Source organism: Lepidochelys kempii, chromosome 1 (assembly GCF_965140265.1).
Source record: "Lepidochelys kempii isolate rLepKem1 chromosome 1, rLepKem1.hap2, whole genome shotgun sequence".
In the NCBI taxonomy this organism is placed as follows: Eukaryota; Metazoa; Chordata; order Testudines; family Cheloniidae; genus Lepidochelys; species Lepidochelys kempii.
In genome coordinates, this window is record NC_133256.1 from 119,928,232 (window position 1) to 119,953,233 (window position 25,002).

Sequence of the window (25,002 nt, forward strand, 5' to 3'; positions counted from 1 at the left end):
TGGAACCCTCCGTGAAGTCCTGCCTGAAATACTCCTTGATGTAAAGACACCCACTTTGTTGATTTTAGCTCCCTGAAGCCAACCCTGAAAGCCGTGTCGTCAGTCGCCCCTCTCTCTGTCAGAGCAATGGCAGACAATCGTTCCGCGCCTTTTTTCTGTGCGGACGCCATACCAAGGCAAGCATGGAGGCCGCTCAGCTCACTTTGGCAATTAGGAGCACATTAAACACCACACGCATTATCCAGCAGTATATGCAGCACCAGAACCTGGCAAAGCGATACCGGGCGAGGAGGCGACGTCAGCGCGGTCATGTGAGTGATCAGGACATGGACACAGAGTTCTCTGAAAGCATGGGCCCTGCCAATGCATGCATCATGGTGCTAATGGGGCAGGTTCATGCTGTGGAACGCCGATTCTGGGCTCGGGAAACAAGCACAGACTGGTGGGACCGCATAGTGTTGCAGGTCTGGGACGATTCCCAGTGGCTGCGAAACTTTCGCATGCGTAAGGGCACTTTCATGGAACTTTGTGCCTTGCTTTCCCCTGCCCTGAGGCGCATGAATACCAAGATGAGAGCAGCCCTCACAGTTGAGAAGCGAGTGGCGATAGCCCTGTGGAAGCTTGCAACGCCAGACAGCTACCGGTCAGTTGGGAATCAATTTGGAGTGGGCAAATCTACTGTGGGGGCTGCTGTGATGCAAGTAGCTCACGCAATCAAAGATCTGCTGATATCAAGGGTAGTGACCCTGGGAAATGTGCAGGTCATAGTGGATGGCTTTGCTGCAATGGGATTCCCTAACTGTGGTGAGGCCATAGACGGAACCCATATCCCTATCTTGGCACCGGAGCACCAAGCCGCCGAGTACATAAACCGCAAGGGGTACTTTTCGATAGTGCTGCAAGCTCTGGTGGATCACAAGGGACGTTTCACCAACATCAACGTGGGATGGCCGGGAAAGGTGCATGATGCTCGCATCTTCAGGAACTCTGGTCTGTTTCAAAAGCTGCAGGAAGGGACTTTATTCCCAGACCAGAAAATAACTGTTGGGGATGTTGAAATGCCTATATGTATCCTTGGGGACCCAGCCTACCCCTTAATGCCATGGCTCATGAAGCCGTACACAGGCAGCCTGGACAGTTGTCAGGAGCTGTTCAACTACAGGCTGAGCAAGTGCAGAATGGTGGTAGAATGTGCATTTGGACGTTTAAAGGCGCGCTGGCGCAGTTTACTGACTCGCTTAGACCTCAGCGAAACCAATATTCCCACTGTTATTACTGCTTGCTGTGTGCTCCACAATATCTGTGAGAGTAAGGGGGAGACGTTTATGGCGGGGTGGGAGGTTGAGGCAAATCGCCTGGCTGCTGGTTACGCGCAGCCAGACACCAGGGCGGTTAGAAGAGCACAGGAGGGCGCGGTACGCATCAGAGAAGCTTTGAAAACCAGTTTCATGACTGGCCAGGCTACGGTGTGAAAGTTCTGTTTGTTTCTCCTTGATGAAACCCCCCGCCCCTTGGTTCACTCTACTTCCCTGTAAGCTAACCACCCGCCCCTCCTCCCTTCAATCACCGCTTGCAGAGGCAATAAAGTCATTGTTGCTTCACATTCATGCATTCTTTATTCATTCATCACACAAATAGGGGGATGACTACCAAGGTAGCCCAGGAGGGGTGGTGGAGGAGGGAAGGAAAATGCCACACAGCACTTTAAGCACAGCACTTTAAAAGTTTACAACTTTAAAATTTATTGAATGACAGCCTTCTTTTTTTTGGGCAATCCTCTGCGGTGGAGTGCTTGGTTGGCCGGAGGCCCCCCCACCGCGTTCTTGGGCATCTGGGTGTGGAGGCTATGGAACTTGGGGAGGAGGGCGGTTGGTTACAGAGGGGCAGCAGTGGCAGTCTGTGCTCCAGCTGCCTTTGCTGCAGCTCAACCATACACTGGAGCATACTGGTTTGGTCCTGCAGCAGCCTCAGCATTGAATCCTGCCTCCTCTCATCACGCTGCCGCCACATTTGAGCTTCAGCCCTGTCTTCAGCCCACCACTTACTCTCTTCAGCCCGCCACTTACTCTCTTCAGCCCGCCACCTCTCCTCCTGGTCATTTTGTGCTTTCCTGCACTCTGACATTATTTGCCTCCACACATTTGTCTGTGCTCTGTCAGTGTGGGAGGACAGCATGAGCTCGGAGAACATTTCATCACGAGTGTGTTTTTTTTTTCTTTCTAAGCTTCACTAGCCTCTGGGAAGGAGAAGATCCTGTGATCATTGAAACACATGCAGCTGGTGGAGAAAAAAAAGGGACAGTGGTATTTAAAAAGACACATTTTATAAAACAGTGGCTACACTCTTTCAGGGTAAACCTTGCTGTTAACATTACATACATAGCACATGTGCTTTCGTTACAAGGTCGCATTTTGCCTCCTCCCACTGCGTGACTACCCCCTCAACCTTCCCCCCTCCCTGTGGCTAACAGCGGGGAACATTTCTGTTTAGCCATAGGCAAACAGCCCAGCAGGAATGGGCTCCTCTGAGTGTCCCCTGAAGAAAAGCACTCTATTTCAACCAGGTGACCATGAATTATATCTCACTCTCCTGAGGATAACACAGAGAGATAAAGAACGGATGTTGTTTGAATGCCAGCAAACATACACTGCAATGCTTTGTTCTACAATGATTCCCGAGTACGTGTTACTGGCCTGGAGTGGTAAAGTGTCCTACCATGAAGGACGCAATAAGGCTGCCCTCCCCAGAAACGTTTTGCAAAGGCTTTAGGACTACATCTAGGAGAACCGCAAATGCCAGGGCAAAGTAATCCTTTCACATGCTTGCTTTTAAACCATGTATAGTATTTTAAAAGGTGCACTCACCAGAGGTCCCTTCTCCACCTGCTGGGTCCAGGAGGCAGTCTTGGGTGGGTTCGGGGGGTACTGGCTCCAGGTCTAGGGTGAGAAACAGTTCCTGGCTGTCGGGAAAACCGGTTTCTCCGCTTGCTTGCTGTGAGCTATCTACAACCTCCTCCTCCTCATCATCTTCTTCGTCCCCAAAACCTGCTTCCGTATTGCCTCCATCTCCATTGAAGGAGTCAAACAACACGGCTGGGGTAGTGGTGGCTGAACCCCCTAAAATGGCATGCAGCTCATCATAGAAGCGACATGTTTGGGGCTCTGACCCAGAGCGGCTGTTCGCCTCTCTGGTTTTCTGGTAGGCTTGCCTCAGCTCCTTCAGTTTCACGCGGCACTGCTTCGGGTCCCTGTTATGGCCTCTGTCCTTCATGCCCTGGGAGATTTTCACAAAGGTTTTGGCATTTCGAAAACTGGAACGGAGTTCTGATAGCACGGATTCCTCTCCCCAAACAGCGATCAGATCCCGTACCTCCCGTTCGGTCCATGCTGGAGCTCTTTTGCGATTCTGGGACTCCATCATGGTCACCTGTGCTGATGAGCTCTGCATGGTCACCTGCAGCTTGCCACGCTGGCCAAACAGGAAATGAGATTCAAAAGTTCGCGGTTCTTTTCCTGTCTACCTGGCCAGTGCATCTGAGTTGAGAGTGCTGTCCAGAGCGGTCATAATGGAGCACTCTGGAATAGCTCCCGGAGGCCAATACCATCGAATTGTGTCCACAGTACCCCAAATTCGAGCCGGCAACGTCGATTTAAGCGCTAATCCACTTGTCAGGGGTGGAGTAAGGAAATCGATTTTAAGAACCCTTTAAGTCGAAATAAAGGGCTTCATTGTGTGGACGGGTGCAGGTTTACATCGATTTAACGCTGCTAAATTCGACCTAACGTCCTAGTGTAGACCAGGGCTTAGAGAAGTCGAAGGGGACCAGGGAAATGTGGTATAATGGTTTAAGTCCTTCCTCGTAGAAAGTTCCCAAAGAGCAGTGATGGAAAATTACACCTCACCACTAGACCTCTCATTTGTGGAGTCCCACAAGAATCAATTCTCTCTCCTGTCCTATTCAACATGCAGCACTAGTGAACTGATCAAATGACAGGGACTTAAGTACTAGCAACATGCAGGTGACACACAATTCTGCCTGTCCTTTGCCATCTACAACCACATCATGACCATCAAGATACTTGGACAAAATCAGCTCATGGATGAAGCACAACTGGTTGAAGCTGAATCCAAGCAAGCCAGAGTCTGTAGTTTAGAAGTGTTCCTGGATTTCCCACTAACCCTAAGCTCTCACATAGCAGCATCCCTGAATAATGCTTTCTACCAGCTGATGATGACCTGGGCTTGGTTATACACAACTTTGTCACCTCCCATCTGGACTACAGCAATGAAATATATCTGGACACATCAGCCCTTAGGACACTCCAACTCAGACAGAATGCTGGAGCAGTTCTCAGCAACACAGGGTACCTGAGAACATCACACCTATCCTCTGCTCCCTATACTGACTTGATATTCTGTGGGAAGTCAAGTTCAAGATTTTAGTCCTTATCTTCAAGGTTCTCCACAGTCTATTCCCAGGATATCTAAAAAGATCTCCTAAAGCTTTGGGATGAAGATTGTCATTGACAGTTCTGCTTCTCAGGCACAATAGAACTTTCTACCATAAGGGTTAAACTCGTCTGTTCTGGAGACAGGATTTTCTCAGGGGCTGGTCGAAACTGTGGAATGAACTCCACCCGGGAAATAAGGATCATCACAAACCTCATCATCTTCCAATTCAAATACAAGGTACATTTCAACCTTGCCTTTCCTAACATAAACACAGGGTAGTGTATACATTAAACCAAAAAACAAAATCCTACCAAAACAAAATTCTGCACTGTACATGCCATTTTCACAGTGGGAAGAGGATGAGTGAAAATACACCAAGCACATGTGACAATTGTTACTTATGCTGCTTAATGCACTGCTGGAAGGTGCTCAGATACTGTGGTGATGAGGGCAATATAAGAACCTAGACAGAACAGAAAAAAAACCCAGAACCTTTGGATGAATTTTCAGGGTGTGAACAAAGTTTGTAACAGATCACAGGTCATGGAACAAAGCTGGGAATACCATGCCCAATCTGCTAGATGACCATATTACATTCCTATATAACAAGCTCAAACCAAAACGCTCAGAATAGAACTTCTACTCCAAGTACATTCGCTCCCACAAGGCACCACAACAGAACATGAATTGTGGATTTCAGCATCCAAATCATGACATTGATGTAACAGTTTTAAATCAGATCTTGCAATGAGTCTTACATTTATTTCATCACCTCATGGCCTATTCACAGTTTGGTTTCTAGTGTCAAATTACTATGACTGAAAGAAGTACTATGATTAACAGAAAAGGGCATGGATCTTTAAAAATAATAGATAAGATTATGCAAGGAGGCTAATGGGTTTTGTTTGGTTTTCTGGGTCCTTAGTACTCAATCAGATTTAAACTTGCATATGTGGCAAGACTGGATCTTTTTATAAGTGGCAGATTTGAGAGCTCTCTAAACCTCATTTTAAACCACAACTAGAACTGACAGCTGGACAGCATCAGTTATTAAATACATCCCAAACACAATCTGGTAGGATTTCTGACTTCTGGTATGTATAATGGAAGGGCTTCCTCAAATCCTTTGTATTTAAACCCAGGAGCATAAAGTGTTATAGACATTCTTAATGACAGGAAAAAAATTGAAGGCAGGATCTTATGTGATCTAAATTAGTGGGTAGTCAGCAGGTGGGAAGACAAGCTATCAGTGGAGTCATTTCACAGAAAGAATGGGGCTGGGAATCAGCCTGGAGAATAGGCACTAAAAAGCTTGAGTGAGAACACTTATTTATTGTGTCATTGATCCTGAAAGTGGGGAATAAAAACAATGACAATTATGACCCTTTACACACAGAAAGGCAAAGAATTAGTGCAAGATCACTCTATATAGAGAAGAGAAAATGAAAGATTCAAATATTATGATTAAAGGAATTGTAAGCTTAAAAATCACATTTCAATCTGGAAATTTTGCACCAACTAGAATTACAAGTGAGCATATAGATGCCTATAAATGAGAGAGGGTAAAGAAAGAAACACTACTGTATTTTGTTTGCTTTGTGTTTTGATAATTTTGCATATTGTCAGGTTCACTGTTTTGTTTTTATTATTTTCTAACATTTATATTGTAATCCCAAATCACTTACAAAAAGTATGGGTAGACTTGAAAATGATAATTCATTGTAAGATAAAACATTTGACACTTAATTTCTTCTTTACTTACCCACCAAGACCCAAGTGTAGGCTTTTGTATTTGCGCTGCATCACCTGATGCAATCTAACCCATAAAATGCTGCTCTTCCTGCACTGTTTTAGTTAACTGTAATGTCATTAACTCTTGGAAGGAACACAATATGCCCTGAAATCAGAGGGTGGCAGATAAACAAGAAGAATGAATAGAAGCAGTACGGTCTAATATTTAGTGCACAGAACTGGGAGTCAGGAAATGTGCTGTAGATTCTAATTCTACCTCTGTCTCTGACTCACTGTGAACGCTTAGGGAAGTTTCAACTGCTCTTTTTCTCTTTTTCTGTAACATAGGGTTAATAATCATATCCTACTATCTCTGTTAGGTGCACTGATTTCTTCCTAGGAAAAGTGGTTCAAGTGCAATATATGATTACTATTTTAAAATATTTTATTTTAAAAGTAAATTCACTCTGTAATTTAAGCCTCCACAATATTCTGTTACTAACTTGGGATCTCATACAATTTTCAAAGTCTTTTTTAAGTTTACAGTTAACTTTTAATAAGTCTCTCTTATTCCATTTCTGATGTGTTAGCTGAACTCTCCAAATAAACTTAAGGAAAGAATAATGTACTGCAGGTTAAAAAACTTAATTACTGCATTTAGAAAGCCAGTACAATATCAATCAAGTATGCAAAGAAATCTGAGAATGTAACATCTTTCAAGTCCCAAAGGATACCGCTTAAATGTTAGGGGGAAAATAGCTTAATACAAATTACACTACATCGGAAGTCACTTAATAATTTTAAGAGGTTGACAAGATGACACATGGGTGACAACTAAACGTAACCTCATTCCCTTGTGGTAATGAATTACATTTTAATACTTCAAAAGTCAGCTACTTCAGAATGTTCTGTTCAGTTACAATATTTGTTTGGCAGCAAAAGAATGTTAACTCAGAGATACCCATCACACTGGGGCACTGAAGTGAACAAGATAAAGCTAAAACAGATGAAATATTATTACAACAGACTGTGCTATTTTGTTAACATGAAAGCCACACTAGAAACCTTGTTCACCTTTCGTTCTTGACACTAATTGAGTATCTTGGAGTGAAGTTAAACATTAAGGGACAAATCCACCAGTGTAGTCCCATTGATATCAATGGTACTATTCAGGTGTTTAAAGTTAAGCATGTTCCTAAATGCTTTGCAGGATCAGAGCGTAAACCTACTGTGACAAAGCTCTGACCTTGTCTCAGTGGGTCCCACGCTTTCTGGTGGATTTCGCTAGCCTCAGAGGCTCACTGTGACCCTCCACATAGCCCTTCTCTCTCTAGAGGCAAAGGTCACATCCTACTGAGCCATTTTCATCATAAACCAGCAAGGGAGGTGAGGAGAAGCAACCCTCCCTCACACAGTCTCTGTTGTCTTCCAGTCTCAGTGATTAATCAGGGAGTGAGAGGGGGAGCCCAGGCCCGCCCTCTACTCCAGGCTCCAGCCCAGGGACCCTAATAGTAGCAGCTATGGTAGCTGACTTTTTGGAAATAGGACGTGTACAATTCCCTGGGTCACTTCCCCACAGCAGCCCCCGCTTCCTCAATATCTACTTCACAGTTACCTCAGGGCCTCCTTCTTTGTGCCTGAAATGGTTTGTACTGCTCAGCTCCTCCAACAGCGTGGCTTCCTCCTACAGCTCCTAACACGTGCGCCCAACTGACTAACTGGGAGGCTTTTAACTAGTTTCAGTTAAAAACTAGTTAAATTTAAATTTAAACTAGTTAAACAGCCCCTAATTGGCTTCAGGTGTCCCAATCAACCTAGCTATCTTCCCTGCCTTCTGGAAAGATCTTAATTGGCCCCAGGTGTCTTAATTGACCTGAAGCAGCTGCCATTTACTTACCCTGGTAACAGGGATTTGTTTAGCCTGGGGCTAATATATCTATCTCCCACTACTTTTCTATAGCCATCTGGCCTTGCCCTGTCACACTGCAGAGAATAGCAACCTTGACAACACACTCAAGATCCCAGAGAATCCCTGATAAGATTACAATTCCAAAATGAACAGACAACAAGTTATAGTTATTTTACAACCATCATTGTGGTGTCTGATGCACATATCATAAATCCTACACAATTTGTTGTTTGTTTTAAGATCATAGTAACTTTTTTGTGTGATTGAAATCAAACTGAAGTAAACCACTGGACAGCAAACAAGGCTCACCATTAGCATCGTGGGAATACTCTATTCCAGAAACAGTGCATCTTCGGAAAACCATCTTATTTTCAGTAAGAGTACCAGTCTTGTCTGAGAATATATACTGCATCTGCCCTAAGTCTTCTGTGATGTTTAAAGCTCGACACTGTAGCTGAGTGTCGGTCTCTTCATCATATAAATCCTTGTCTTGATGAATGAAGAATACTTGGCATACTTTAACTATTTCAATGGATACATACAAAGAAATCGGAATCAGAACCTAAAATACATAAAAACACACTAATTAGGAGAAAATAGGGGCATAAATATTATATTGAATTGATATAATCTAATCAACTTTACGGCAGACTAAAATCACAAAGAGTGTATGTACTATACTGTACCTTAAAGAGTTTAATAGGCTTAGATTCAATATTGTAAAGTAATTAAAATGTTTGCAAAGAGTTTACTTGGACAGATTAGAAAAGCCTCTGGTGCAACTGTAGAGCTGAAATCCATAATTATGTCTGGAAATGTGATTATCAAGGCTTGGAGAGAAGCAAACTTTTCAGGGTAATAAGATGAGCTTGAAAGAAGCTAGGAAAGGAAAAGAAGGGAGGGAGGAGAGGAACATACAATACAATCAGAATCCTGCAAATACAAAAGAATATCTTGCATCAAAAAATGGATGAATAGCTCCCAAATTTTATCTGTGTAAATAACAGGCTCTCACTAAATTAGCTTTCCAGGAACAGCAGAGGTAAAATGAATGATTGGTGGAAGGTTCTGCAGAGAAAGCAACGTTGTCAGTTGCAGTTTTTGAGCAGCAGTTCAGCTGAATGAAGAACATACTTTGTAATTGCTGAACAAAGTGTTAAGCTAAGAGAGTTTTCCTGAAAATTTTTTTTAGCAGTTTCTTGGGGATTTTCAAAAATCCACAAAAGACATAATTTCTAGTTGAATGTGCCTTGCAGATGTTTTTCAGTGCTGAAATTTCTGGTTATATACAAAATTAGGCTTGGTCAATTAGACTAGTGGAGTGAATCGCAAGTAAGTACCAGGTGTGGTTATTTAATATGTAAGTACCAGGTTATTTAATATGTAAGTACCAGGTGTGGTTATTTAAACAAAACCTATAGTAAAGGCTGCATACTTAAGTAAATCTGTTCTGAGTTTTCTTTAATAGAAAAAAACCTCTTAATACATTAAAATCATAATGGCAAAGGCCATTATTTAATCCATGCCTCTTCAGTGCAAGATCATTCCCTTCACTAGTATGCTATTTTCTAGTGCTCTGTCAGTTCTAGTTTTACATGTCCCAAAGACATAGACATCCACACTTCTCTTGACACACCACAGTATTCAACAATATAGCAGATCTCATCATCAGAAGACCTGCATCCTCCCAATATTCACCTCCTGTGCATAGGAACTGAATGATGACAACTCTAGTCATTTACCTCCTGTATAAATTCTAAATAGTTTGGGGCCATTAAAGGGTTAAATTCCAGCATTAACCTTGTCCTGGTAAGGTACCTGCATTCCAACACCACCAAGGTTCTAAGTAGTCCTCCAAGGTAGGCAGGTAACTGAGCTTTTGCAGCATGGCATCCCACAGAGTGTGAAGTTTGCTGCTCCCTGACAGGCACCCTCCTCATCTTAACCCATCTTGCTTGTTAAAAAAACAACACACCTGGAATGTTTGGGACGGAACCTCAGCAGGTGTGAATTGTCACAGCTCCAGTAAAGGCAATGGAGGGAAGACAATTTGGAGCATCAGTCCACTGATTTTTTTCAGAGCTCTTTTCATTTTGGTCACCATTAGCACATTAATGAGGCTCCTTTATTTTTCTGGCTACATAATATTTTATTCTTCATTTTTCATGCTTTAATTGTATGGTATCTAATTGTATTGTATTTTAAACACTTAATTAGCTCCTCAAGTTCCTTGGTGGGAGAAGTTGTGCTCTCTTTTCTCGATATATAATTATTAAAATCAGTAAACTGTGAACACAGGAACCAGTGTGGACTACATTGTTACCTGAAAAACTATTATCATTGTCAAAAATAAATACACTGCAGCTAGAACTGGGGATAAATAGTTGCCATCAAGCCCGGGAACATCGAAAACTGGTTTCTTCTCACCATATTGCCACACCCATAGGCCATGACCTGCAGAAAAGTTTAAATAGACAAAAACTTAAATGAACATCAAGAAATTAAAAAACCCACAGCATTGGTTTATTTTGTATGCATTTGTCCTTAAAAGTGATCTGCAAAAGAAAAAAAGGGGAGGGGGGCTTTTGCCTTTTCCTACTTTGTTATGATTTATGAAAAAGACCTGAAATGTTTTTTTTAATATGCATTTTCTACATTGGAAACTTAAGTCCTGTCTGCCCTGGAAGACACCATGACGACTGGAGAATTAGTGAAAAGGTGGCCATCACAAAAGTCAAAGGAATAGAAGCTGAGCAACTAAGAGGGGAAGAGATTTTAGTCAGACTATTTCAATCTCTTTGTTTATTGTCTTTCTTTGTTAGTTCCTATTTAATGCAAGGAAAGTATTAAAATTTTGGAGCAGTGATGTCTTTACCAAAGATATGGCAGTCCCACCCTTTTAATTAGGGTGTGAGAAAAATTAAACATATCCTCTGAGACATATATCAGGTCCTGCCATCCCAGCCAGGAAAGACCTGAGTTGATATTTCTGATATTCATTTTAAAAATAAGCTGAAAAAACCCAAAACCTTAATACCTACCTCCTCCCCAAAACCTAACAATCTTTCAGGCCCTATTCTTTATATGTCATAAAGCAACAAAAAAGAAGTAAAGCCCATTAAAAAAAATCCTTTGTAAGGCACCTCTATCAAGTTTCTAAACTGCCCCTTGTTCCACACTGAAATAACGATACATAAAAATGACATTGTCTCACTAAATATTTTGCAGCAGTGCAAAGCTTTATATTATTTATGCTCTGATATGTCTATAGCTATTTTTAATAATCTAGAGTAAAAATACTAAAAATTCTGCACTTGCAATGGACTATATCAAGTTTCTTTTTACTAAATGTTCTGATTTTCAAAAGACCTAGTGATTTTAGATATCACTAATTCCCAACTTATCGAGATATCTTAAAAGGGCTTGGTTTTCAGAGGGTGGGTACTCAGCACTCTGAAAAACCCCAGCCCTTCTCAAGGTGATTCAAGCTGGGTAGCCCAAAATTGAGGACTCCCAGATCTCTAGTCACTTTTTCAAATCTTGGCCTCTCATTTTAGTTAATATTTTATAGACAATATTGATAAGAAAGTTATGGGGATACACAACTCATTTTAACAATTGGCAAAAAAGAAACAACAAGAAAAAAACCCCACTTCTGTTACTAGGATTCTACTCTAAAACAAATTGGAAATCCTTAGGATGAAATGCTGGTTTTGGATATGCGAGGTGCCCATTGAACTCAGTGGGAACAAAGAGCATAATAATAGTTTGGCCCTCAACTTTCATCTTTAAAGAGGGTATCAACAGCTGGAAAAAGACACAATTAAGGGTATTAAAATAACACAGAAGTTTTGGTAAAATACATTTAAGGTTGCCAAGAAAAATTCCAGAACTTATGTATTACACACAACCAAAACAAAACCCAGACATTACAAAATATGGAATTCAAAAGCAACAGCTAAAGAAATGTTTTGCATACAAACCTTTACACCAAATTCTCAGTCAGAGACCAATACACACATACACACACACTCTAACCAGAACCCAAACAAACTTACCCCTGCCCCTCTATTTTTGTTAAAATTTTTGATGCCAGTAACAATTCCATTGAAATCAATGGTAGTCTTTTCTTTGACTTGCCCTTTGAATTCGGACTTTATACAATTTTTAATATTATAAGTTTGGATACTTAAGTATGGTGGGTTAATATTGTATATTATGAGTCCCTGTTTTCATCTAATAGAGCTAGGTGAATGGTATTGTACTAGTTATGTTTACTCCGTGTTCATATATTACCTTGGCAACTAAGTATGTGCCAAATTCTGCCACCCTTAGTCATGATGAGTTGATTTCAAAGATACTACTTTTGAAGTAGGGCACGACTCATTGCTACTGAAGGCGGCAGAGCCTGACACAATAGTTGTCTGATTTGGTCTTGTAATGGTATATAGTTGATTGTTATTAAAAGATTACTATTTGGATGTGCTTATGTACTAAGCTGATGTTTCCTACCAGAAAAAACAACAACACACTTTACATAGAAAAGAAGTAGCTACACGAATCAAGAGACAGAAGATATACATTTTCGAATTTTTAAAGCAAAGCATGTGACTCTTAGGATAGAGTTTGGTCCTTAACTTTTGTTTTTAAAGAGGACTTACCGATGGCTGAAAATAGACACATGACTATAAGTATGAGGACACACCAAAGGACATCAATATTCATCTGTCTTTCAAGCTTACTGCGCTTGTAACGTGGTCCACTATTATTTAACAAAGCTTTGGTCTCGTGCCCTGCAATAGCAATTACATTAAATAATATAGATATTTGTTGACAGTCTAAGGAAACTATCAAGTGAACATGTAAAGTCAAAGGAAAAGCTGTCTTTTACCTGCATAGATTACTATCCCTGTAACCTCTTCTGTGTTCCTAACAGTACATCCACGCAACAAAAGGTTTTCTTTATATAGTGCATCCTTTTTCCCACTTGTATGTACACTGCAAAAGATTTAATAACAGAACTCGACACAGATTATCCCCAAAGCTTAAACAGTCAGATCCCCATTCTCTGGCCTGAGGACAAAGGACTCTGGGATTCACAAGCAGTCTTGACACCACAGGTATTCCATGGAGGATATATTTGGGTCCAATGAAAGGGAAGCGAAGGGGAAGGATGTACGTGCACAAGTGAGAGCAAGATGATTGCACTACATATTTCTTACTGACTGCTCTATAAAGAAGAAATGGCATGTACTTTATAATTATATAGGTTCTAATTGTGGCTGTACTCCTGAGTTGAGTTTTGCACTTAGAGTAGTATAAAGATTATTTTTGAAGAATTCTACAAAATATTTGTATAAGTATCCTGTATCTCTCTGTTTTTTTTTCTATTTTCTAACCAGTGAATTTTTCTTTTCCCCTTTCCAATTCTCAATCTCTTGAATTCCCTGGGTCCTTTTGGCCCAATTCTGTCTCTGGGAACTCTGTGATCCCTTTTTCCTTGCTCTTCTCCATTCCCTCCACAGCCTACTTGCCCTTACTCTCTTTGGCCCCCTCACTCTGATCTCCTTACTGCCTGCTAAACAGGATCAAATTAAGAATTCTTGGGGTTCTAGGCACAGAATATCCTGAAGCTCCACCTTGTTATAAAATACTTAAACTTTCCTGAGATGATTAAAAACATGTCATTTAAAGAATTAACAGCATACGGGAACAACACAAGCATCTTCGCCAGACATTAACAATTATATGTTTAGCTAAAAATTAAAAATTCACAGCTAACAGGTTCCCAGAAAACACGGCTGGCTTGATATTGTACGTGAATTTAGACGTTAAATGCCCTAGCTATTCCATGCAAGCACTGACAGAGAAAAAAGATAATGAATTCACTACAGGGGAGCAGAGGTGGGTGAGGTAATTGGTTATTGGAGCAACTTCTGCTGGTGAAAGAGACAACTTAGAGCTCTTCTTCAGTTGAACAGCCGAGAATCAATAATCTCTGGCTTGTGTCAGCATTTGTGGAAAATAGTTTTCGATCAATATGTGCATCTGTGCAATTGTTAACACTGCTGACTCCAATTACATTTAGGGAATGTGCAGCGCATGGCACATAGTCCTTTGGTGGGTTCTCTGTGACAGATGGGCCTACGGACTATTGTAACAATCAGTTGCATCACTAGCATTATCATACAATTGCCCACAGCTGTTAAGACACATCCAAACCTAGGTTATTTATTATAGCCAGCACAGCTTTAGCCAGGTTTGCTCCTGTGTGGTTCTCAAGTGGCTGAAACCCAATTATTTGGCCCTCTGAATGAGAAATCAGAAAATGAATGTGAGCTGGTCTACAAGCGCTTCATCAGGTGGTGAATCAACAATTACAGAGAAATACTTGGCTTGCTGCAATTCTCTTACTATGGTGGTTTTAATTTTCTGTCTCATCAATTCAATGAATTTGTCACCTACAGTTGAGGGCAGGTAGGATGGCTTTCCTCTTCTCTCGAAATTTAGCAAGGTGGTCAGCCAGACATGGATCAAATGGTAATATTAGCTCAAAAATCCCCAAATCTCTTCCATAGCTTTTGGAGCCTAATACTTCATCCTGACCCCGGAAGCCAAGCCCACAAGTACGTAAACTTTGTAACTGCCACCACACACTGAAGAATGTCTAGTGGCATTCTAGTTCTAATGTCTAGTGGCAACTAGTACTGCTGTTCTGAACTGAATTGGCATGCCATAGCAGAGTCAACCCTACCATATTATGTTTTTTTAAAGTTTTAACCAAGCTAGCACACAGGTTCAGTGTTCTGTACCCCTCTCATGTTTGAAAGTTGCTTCGGATGTTTCCCATCCCCAAATCCTTTTGTAAAAGCATACAATGCACTCGAGAAAAAGCTTAATTGAAAGCAGTAAACATTTCCAGGAGATGGAGAGTAAACAATCCAATATCATGCAACAACTTCACCACCGAAGAGACAAAATGAAAAAAGTTCTTCAGTGAACACTCTTTTCTTCTCTGCAATGACCTGCACAGAAATCAGGAAGTTTTCTACATCTGCATTTCTGTGCACAGCTGTACCTCTAGCAATCCCAAACAGTCTCATTGGGTTTCATCGAGTTTTCTCCACAGCGTGGGATATGTGGAAATCTGGATGTTCTTTGTATCCAGGTAAATATAATAAGTCTAAGATATTTCAAATTAACCACTAAGTGGTAATAATAGCAGCCTCTAAAAACAACTGCCTGACCACTGAAGCCAAACAGACAAAAAAGTGGGGCATCAGGATATATGAGAAACTCTTAGTAAACAAAATAACGTCTATCCTAGCTGAGTACTACTGTTTGTTATTTATGTATTGACAAAACCTGCAATTACATCAGAGAAACAGGGGGAAAATGCTTGGGAGAATGGATTGCCACAAGGGAAATACTAAGAATAAAAAAATAACTTCTTACATCAGTAGCACTGTAACATTGCTAAGGGGATGGAGGGGGGGAAGAAAAGTCAAATAACTTTTATAGACCTGCTGAGTATGAATGAAATTCCACATAACAGACTCCAGTATCTTAATGCTGCAGAGCAGTTGGTGAAGGAAAATTGGAAATATTTTAACTACTGTGCATTCATATAAATAGCACTGAAAGTAGAATTCTTAATTTTTCAAAACAAATTGGAATGCAGAGCTAATAAAGAGAAATGTTGAGAAACTGAATGCACTAGAATAAAACTAAGATATCCAACTACTGTTGCTGCAGCCTCAAACTTTATTTTTATGTTTATTTTTCTATATGTTATTTTATGTAGTAGATTTTGCTACCCTTAAGTATGGTACAGTTTAACACCATGTATTGCCAATCCTGAGCATTTAAAAAAAACAAACCATGAACGAGGGCCCCCCAAATCATGAAATTGGCTAAAACATCGTGATTTTTTTCATTTAAATTCTTTTTATTTGTCTTTGGTTTATGAGCCTTTAAGATGCACTTGGGTCATGTGTTCATGCTTTTCTTCACAACCTTGTGTGCTAGAAACTTACGCTTTTTAAAAACAAATGCTGACATTCTAACCTTATCACATGCCTTTAGGAGCTGTGGCTTTAAGAACCACACCAAATATCATGAGACTAGCAGTAAAATCACCAGAATTGGCAACACTTAATCTGTGGAAACACTGAGATGACTCTCAGAGTAAGGGGCTACTCAGAGCATTACACAGAATAAAAAGAAAACACACTCCCTCCCTCAAAGAGTTTGCGATCTGATTTAGATGACCAGGTGAGAGAAAGAACCATGGTATTGCCAAGTGTTTAGCAGTGGGAAGGTCTGGATTTTAGATATGTTATAGATACAGCAGTAACAATATCTGGCAAGAGACCAGAACTGAGGAAAGAAGGAAAAGAAACTGGTAAGATTACCTTGAGTTTGAAACTTTGAAGCACAAATGGTTTCTGACACTCTAGTAGAGAATTCCCCTCAGCAGTTCTAAGATAGCAGAACATGTTTTCATTTTATTGATTTCTGAGTTACAAAAATTCTGCTTTTGTCCTCTCTCATCACTGTCCCATCCCTTGATCATGGACTTCCTAAGTTTGTGCTCAGCACAATAAGCAGCAATCATTCACTGCCAGCTTAGAAGTCTGAGTATTTGGGATGTATAAAAGATTTATACACTCAAGGGAGAATAATTTGTTAAATTATCCACAATGGACTGCAGTAATCCTACTATTCTGAGTACTATGCCTTCTCTGCTTTTTAAGACCAAATCCTCCCGCAGCTTGACTCTGAATTACCAGGATATTAGCTTAAGTTTCCAGTAAAGTGTTCAAATTGTAGTTAACTTCCCTGTTAATACGTGGACTTGTTTTTCACAAATCTACTGGAGAAGTAATAGCTCTGGTTTGTGATTTTATATCCCACACAAGTTCTTTATAGATGTTAATGACAGCGGACTGCAATATATATACACTGTTCACTACAAACTTGTGTATACGGTTATAACTAGGGCCCTACCAAATTGGTGGTCCATTTTGGTCAACTTCATGGTCATAGGATTTTAAAAATTGTAAATTTCATGATTTCAGCTATTTAAATTTGAAATTTCAGGTGTTGTAATTGTAGGAGTTGGCTGGGAGGGGTAATCGCAAGGTAATGGTGGGGGGGTGGGGTTGCGGTACTGCTACTCTTACTTCTGTGCTGCTGCTGGCAGGGCGCTGCCTTCAGAGCTGGGCCCCTGGCCAACAGTCACCGCTCTCCGGCCGCCCAGCTCTGAAGTCAGCACAGAAGTAAGGGTGGCAATACCGCAACTCTGCTAAAATAATCTTGTGATCGCCCTGCAACTCCCTTTTGGGTCAGGACCCCCAATTTGAGAAATGCTGGTTTCCCCTATGAAATCTGTATAGAATAGGGCAGTGGTGGGCATCATGGTAATCCGCGGACCGCAAGACCATTTGTTTACATTGACCATCCGCAGGCACAGCCGCCCACAGCACCCAGTGGCCGCAGTTCGCTGTTCCCATTGGCTGGGAACAGTGAACCGCAGCCATTGGGAGCTACAGGCAGCCGTACCTGAGGATGGTCAATGTAAACAAACGGTCTCATGGCCTGTCCGTGGATTACCCTGATGGGCCGCATGTGGCCTGTGAGCTGCAGATTGCCCACCACTGGTATAGGGTAAAAGCACACAAAAGACCAGATTTCATGGAGGGAAACCAGATTTCATGGTCTGTGATACATTTTCGGACACCTAACAGAAATTCCAGATCATAGGCCCTGGTTCTCATACGGCAATTCAATCACCTTGACATCTGCTGGGAGAGCAATACAGCAGTGTACAGACAATCCAGAAAGTTTTTGAAGAGTGTTAGGGACAACTTTAGGGTGCAAGTGCTGGAGGAACCAACTAGGGGCAGAGCTCTTCTTGACATGCTGCTCACAAACTGGGAAGAATTAGTAGGGGAAGCAAAAGTGGATGGGAACCTGGGAGGCAATGACCATGAGATGGTTGAGTTCAGGATCCTGACACAGGGAAGAAAGGAGAGCAGCAGAATACGGACCCTGGACTTCAGAAAAGCAGACTTTGACTCCCTCAGGGAACTGATGGGCAGGATCTTCTGGGAGAATAACATGAGGGGGAAAGGAGTCCAGGAGAGCTGGCTGTATTTTAAAGAAGTCTTACTGAGGGCACAGGAACAAACCATCCCAATGTGCAGAAGGAATAGCAAATATGGCAGGCGACCAGCTTGGCTTAACAGAGAAATCTTCAGTGAGCTTAAACACAAAAAGGAAGCTTACAAGAAGTGGAAACTTGGACAAATGATGAGGGTGGAGTAAAAAAATATTGCTTGAGTGTGCAGGGGTGTAATCAGGAATGCCAAAGCACAATTGGAATTGCAGCTAGCAAGGGATGTGAAGGGTAACAAGAAGGGTTTCTATAGATATGTTAGCAACAAGTAGAAGATCAGGGAAAGTGTGGGACCCATACCGAATGGGGGAGGCAACCTAGTGACAGATGATGTGGAAAAAGCTGAAATACTCAATGCTGTTTTTGCCCCTGTCTTCATAGACATGGTCAGCTCCCAGACTGCTGCACTGGGCAGCACAGTATGGGGAGAAAGGGAGCAGCCCTCAGTGGTGAAAGAACAGGTTAAGGACTATTTAGAAAAGCTGGACATGCACAAGTCCATAGGTCCGGACCTGATGCATCCGATAGTGCTGAGAGAGTTGGCTGATGTGATTGCAGAACCATTGGCCATTATCTTTGAAAACTCGTGGTGATTGGGGGAGGTCCTGGATGATTGGAAAAAGGCAAATATAGTGCCCATCTTTAAAAAAGGGAAGAAGGAGAATCCAGGGAACTACAGACCGGTCAGTCTCACCTCAGTCCCTGGAAAAATCATGGAGCAGGTCCTCAAGGGATCCATTTTGAAGCACTTGGAGAAGAGGAAGGTGATCAGGAACAGTCATCGTGGATTCACCAAGGGTAAGGCATGCCTGACCAACCTGACTGCCTTCTATGATGAGATAACTGGCTCTGTGTATATGGGGAAAGTGGTGGACGAGATATACCTTGACTTTAGCAAAGTTTTGATATGGTCTCCCACAGTATTCTTGCCAGCAAGTTAAAGAAGTGTGGATTGCATGAATGGACTACAAGGTGGATAGAAATCTGGCTAGATCATCGGACTCAACGGGTAGTGATCAACGGCTCAATGTTTAGTTGGCAGCCAGTATCAAGCGGAGTGCCCCGGGGGTCGGTCCTGGAGCCGGTTTTGTTCAACATCTTCATTCTGGATGATGAGATGGATTGCACCCTCAGCAAGTTTGCGGATGATACTAAACTGGGGGGAGAGGTAGACAAGCTGGAGGGTAGGGAGAGGGTTCAGAGTGACCTAGACAAATTGGAGGATTGGGCCAAAAGAAATCTGATGAGGTTCAACAAGGACAAGTGCAGAGTCCTGTACTTAGGACAGAAGGATCCCATGCACTGCTACAGACTGGACACCCATTGGCTAAGCAGCAGTTTTGCAGAAAAGGACCTGGGGATTACAGTGGATGAGAAGCTGGATACGAGTCAACAGTGTGCCCTTGTTGCCAAGAAGGCTAATGGCATATTGGGCTGCATTAGTAGGAGCATTGCCAGCAGATCAAAGGAAGTGATTATTCCCCTCTATTCAGCACTGGTGAGGCCACATCTGGAGTATTGAATTGTATGGCAACTTTTCCCCATCTTACTCATCGCTAAACAAATAGCATTTGCTACTAATTTGCATTTGTACATAACAAAGTAAATCACAGTCATCCACTGGTGTTCTACATACTCTTAGAAAATGACATGGAGGAAACTAAGCCATGGGAGAGAGGAGCTGGGGAAAATACAACACATTTATTTTCCTGCACTTTTCCCCGCCCCATCCTACAAATGATCCACTAACTAGGTACATAGAAAAATGATAAGCTATTTAGACACGGAAATTTGGGGAAAGAAAATTACAAACTAGGGGATGTGCATGGAAAAAATTCAAAACCAGCGCTCTGTAAATTAGATAGGTCTGAGAACTAGCCTTCCCAGGTGAAACACAAATGCTGTGGGTCCACTGGGGAGACGGCTGAGCTCCCATTTCTATCTCTGCAGGGTTGAACCTTTAACCTGGCACTGGTTCAGCACTGAATTTTCCCCTTCCTGGGACTCATTCCAATATGATTTTCGAGGGAAAGAAGGAAACCTTTCTCTGGGAGTATTTTTTTTTAAATGGTGACTTTTTGAAGCGGCTCAGAAATTTGGAATGTTAGAACTAGACTGTAGGAGAATGGATTAGAGAGCAGAGTGTAGGTGAGATGGTCAGAAGTGCTTGATAAATACAGTATGTTTCATGGCTCTGCAATTTCTCACATGGACATCATCCCAAAATATGTGGCATATAAACACCTAGAGAACATGCACATACCTAGTATGAGAAATGGCTACACTAGCTGCATTTAATTATTGTTTCAGTACATAATTGAGAAGGTATTTGCATGGAAACAGTCGTGTTTAACAGAGCCTGTCTCCAACTAACTTCTGCCTTTTCCTGTTTGTTTGCCTTGTATCCCATTTGCTAGAGTGGGATCAATAGGGTGATGTATCAATACTATATCAACACACACACAAAAAGATAGAAAATGCCTCCTCTCACCTCCAACCCCATGTTTTTCAGATATCCTGAAAAATAAGTTGTGGGGTTGTCATTGTTTTCTCAATAGTTGAAGGGCTATAAACAAATATCCAGCAATCCTGTAAAATGTCGGCATGCCTGTGATTCCTGCTGCTACTGCCAGATGAAGATTTCAGTGTGAAATTAAAATCTCTCTGAATTTGTCTGTTTTTAAAATATGAAGATCTTCCACAACCGTGCAGTGTTTATTGTTGTTTTTGTTTTTTACAAAACTGTTCGTATTGATAAAGATTTCTAAACTGGGCAGGGAAGGGTTTGCATTATCTGGGTCTGAATACTTTGAGCAGCTTTTAATAGTGTATTTCTAATTTTGAACTTGAATTGACTACATGGTAGAAGTCAAACGGACGAAGCCACTTGGTATATTTTCCGGATCTTTGACTGGCTGAGCCTAACCCTTGTGGTCAGGAGGATTAGCACAAGTCAGTTTGACTTATTTACCAGCGAGAGTGTCCGGATAGCGTGTGCGCCTTCTAATTCAGCCAAAAGAAAAAAATATCGGAAAATCATGGCATCTCTTACTTTTCTATTGGCTTGAACCTTGAGCTTTCCCTAGCAACTACTCACCAGGGCATATGGGGGTCTGCTTGCCTCAAAGGCCTTTTAAGCAGATTCCCAGATGTCATATGCGGGGAGCACTATCACCAGAGACCATGCTGACTTTGGGAGGGGAGGCAGTGGCCTTCTTTTTGAAAACAACAGAGAGGAGAGGGGGCCTCTGGAGGGGAGTAGCAGACCACCAGTTTATTCCACGCAAGGTGATAACAGATAAAGGGGATGGGGATTTGCTCGGAGGAAGATGTGTGGCAGGTTCTGCTGGGGAAGGTTGATTGCAGCAGGCCACAGAGAAAGAGGCATCAAAACTTTATTCTGAAATGCACTTCTAACTTTTGGATGTCCCCCATCACTAGCTTTACATTTATTTATTTTTTATGATGGCAAAGCTGATTTGCACCATGGCTTTAGATACATTTGTATGTTGCGAGTTTACAACACTCTCTTATATATACATGAGATTACCAACTCTCACCAGGTGCTTGGGGCGGCATTCAGAATAGGGCTCTTCCCGCTGCAGCGGCTTTTGGGCGGCAGCTCCACTGCTCTTCCGGGTGCGGCAGCAATTCGGCAGCTTGGGGCAGCAAAATTGGTAGAGCTGCCCCTGACTCTCACTATAGTTGGTGTTTCTTAAAGCCCCAGGCTTCTGGAGTCATGTGATTATGTGAGGTTTTCAGCTTTTATTTAAAATTTAAAAATAATTCTAGCCCCTATAGCTCCAGAGCAAAGCTGTAAAACCAGAAAGCACATACTGCCCCCATGTATTTTTAAAACAAAATCTCAGTATTTTTAGGCAAATTTCATGATTTCTGCGGCCCGAGTCATGATTTTTGGGATCCACAGATGAGCAGAAATTGTGGCCGTGATTAAATCAAGTTGTTGAGTGGAGTCGACTGGGTATGTTCAGTGCAGTTTATGACTGCGAGTAAAAAGGTCAGCTTCAGTAATGCTTCACATCTGCAACACTGAGAAAGTTGGGGGGCAGGCCAGCCGCCATGTATTTTATTGTACTTTTTAATGGCTCATTGTGCCAACTAGTATGCTGATCTGCATACAGTGTACTGACCACCAGTATTGGTAATAAATTGGCATTCTGCTAGGGAACAGGCCAGCTTACTTGTTGCTGAATGTGCTGCTGCATGCAGAATTGTTAGTGTTTCAAAATATGAGCGAAGACTTTCTGGCATGCAGCTTACTAGATGTCTTTCGTCACTGAAGTCTTGGTATCGAGAAGCCTCAGCAGTGCCTATACTGGGATGTGAGGTCTCCTTGCTCCTTGGTCTTGGTGGTGATTTTTCACTTCTCTTGGACGGTCTCTCAGGGCATGGGGTCTTTAAGTTAAGTCTGAGTGCCCGAAGTTGCTCCATGGTCCTGGCTTACCAAAGCTGGAGATGAGGGAGTCACTGGAGTGCTCTGAGTGGCTGAGCCGGAGGTACAGGGGCTGAATCGGACCCCATGGGTCCCAGTGAGCACTCCATGAGGAGCAGTTTCAGTCTGTCTTTTTTCAGCTTCCTAGATCTGCTCTTGAAGCTGGAGCAAACCTTATATTGCCGTAAGATGTGGGGTTCTCCAAGGCAGTGGAGGCAGCTGGAATGCCTGTCACTGAGGGGGAAAGACCTGTGGCCGGTCTGGCAGGGCTTTAATCCTGGGGTTTTTGGCATAACCTGCTAGGAAAGGCTGCAAGGAAACAGGGGCCCAAAGGCAAGGAAACTCACCTCAAAGGAAAACTCGAGGGGAACACACACCCCAAAACTGTACTATAAAAAATACTCAAACTAAAAAAACAAAGAAGTAGGTAAGTAAGTAATACCAGCTCTCATCTTAACATGAGCTGTATGTCTTGTGGTACTAGTACAGGGCCGCAGTCTCAGCTGGTCTAAACCGATGTAGCTGCAAAGGAGCTATGCTGATTTGCACAAGCTGAAAATCTGTTCCATGGCATTTATAATGTTCAGATAATGTACGAAGGAGTGTCCATCCTGAACTCATACTCTTTGAAGCTGGGGTGGATAAACAGATTATGAAATCGGGCGAGGGGGGTGGGGAGTCTTATCTATTACTTCCCTGCTTCAGGCATGTATAGCCATGGTGTTAGCTGACCGATACATTCATCTTCAGGAATGGAAGTGAGAGACTTCTAACTCCATCTGAATGGAGAGGCAGGAGTTTTGAATGACTGCCCCAAGACACGGAGCATTCCACAAATAGATGCACCTTACAAAAGAGAACAATTTTAGCAGTTATTCTTGATAAGCAAGAGAAAGCATTCCAAAGTTAAGAAATGCCAGAATTAAAGTTGCCTGTGCAACCCTCATTCATCTCTCTTGTGTGTACGCATTGTGATACAGTCTTGGATTACATGATCACATACTATTTTTTCTGTAGAACTGATACCTCTGTAAGTGTACAAGGTGCTCCTGCTCTGGGGATGAATCAGGGTTGTGTAGTGAAGGAGGCTGTTGTCTGTAGGATTCCTGACTCATTTGGTTCAGAAGTTGGAAGCTGTGCAGGGAATGAGGTAGGGGACTAGAAGAAGAGAGCCTGGAAGTCAAATGTCTTATAGAGAAGGGACTGAAGACTGAAGGTAATTATATGAAATACTCACATGTAACCTCGAAACCTACTTAAGTCATTGTTTGGCTTCTCACATTCAATGACACTGGTGAACTTCAGGGGGTCAAATTCAGAGTCCTGGAATCATAAAAGTGTTAAATATTTAATCTTTTCATTAAGACTTTAATTTAGAAGCATACTTTATTTTATTTTATTTATTTATTTTTTTGCACAACATCCATAATATATTTTGGGTGGGCTTTTTAAAAGCACCTCAGTAAAAATGACTTAGCAGCCCAAGTCTCACTGAAAGTCAATGAGACTTGTGCTTCAAAATTCCTTGGGTGCTTTAGAAAGTCTCCTGTTAAAAGGATGATTTCCTACCCCCCCAAAGTAAAAGAACACACGTCTCAAAGGCATGAAATAAACAAAAAGTTAGACGGAGGAGCACATGTATTTTGGGTTGGAGAGGAAAGATCAAATTGGTCTGAGCAGGCTGAAAATATTCAAAGTATCATTACTAGGTTTCAAATACTTCAAATTTAAACAAAGCAACTATAAGTCTGGAACACTATAAGACGATATATTGTGAACTAGGAAAAAGTTAATACGAACTTTCTGAAATGTAAGCAATATTTCTTAATTGCTTTATACCAGCTGAGACGTATTAATCCAATAGAGTAATTAGACACCTACAGTAGGATCCTTTTTTCTCCTAGTTAGCACTCAAAACTCTACTTGATACTCTGGCTAATGAGGCTGAAGTTGGCATGTGGTCATTGGACATTTACCAACAGCTACCCGACTATGGTGTTGGAGACAGAATGTTCTATCATAGAGCAATTATTTCATTTAATTAATGAAATGAGATGTTTCCTGTCGATGAGGTATTAAACACATGGTGGATTGAGTTAAATCAAAGTGATTTAAATACCCTATCTCAATAATTTAAATCAGCAAGCAGCTTGATTTAAATAATTGATTTTAATCTTGTTTTGCATTTGTAGTTTTTATTTATTTTCCTAAAGAAAAATTCATTCTCATTGGTTGCCAACCATTATAACATGTTGATTTACAACCAAATACAGCTTT

At 41.7% G+C, this 25,002-nt stretch overlaps 1 protein-coding gene across 3 annotated transcripts in view; it reads right to left on the reverse strand.

Moving 5' to 3' along the window:
* Window positions 1-25,002, reverse strand: part of ATP10A (ATPase phospholipid transporting 10A (putative)) — a 160,626-nt gene that overhangs the window by 46,868 nt on the left and 88,756 nt on the right. For all 3 annotated transcript variants that reach the window (XM_073353100.1, XM_073353092.1, XM_073353084.1), the window contains exons 3-7: window positions 23,963-24,048; window positions 12,984-13,090; window positions 12,754-12,885; window positions 10,416-10,546; window positions 8,402-8,654 (exon numbers count right to left, since the gene is read on the reverse strand). In XM_073353100.1, coding sequence (XP_073209201.1) covers window positions 8,402-8,654; window positions 10,416-10,546; window positions 12,754-12,885; window positions 12,984-13,090; window positions 23,963-24,048 — 709 coding nt within the window. The remainder of the gene's footprint in view (window positions 1-8,401; window positions 8,655-10,415; window positions 10,547-12,753; window positions 12,886-12,983; window positions 13,091-23,962; window positions 24,049-25,002) is intronic.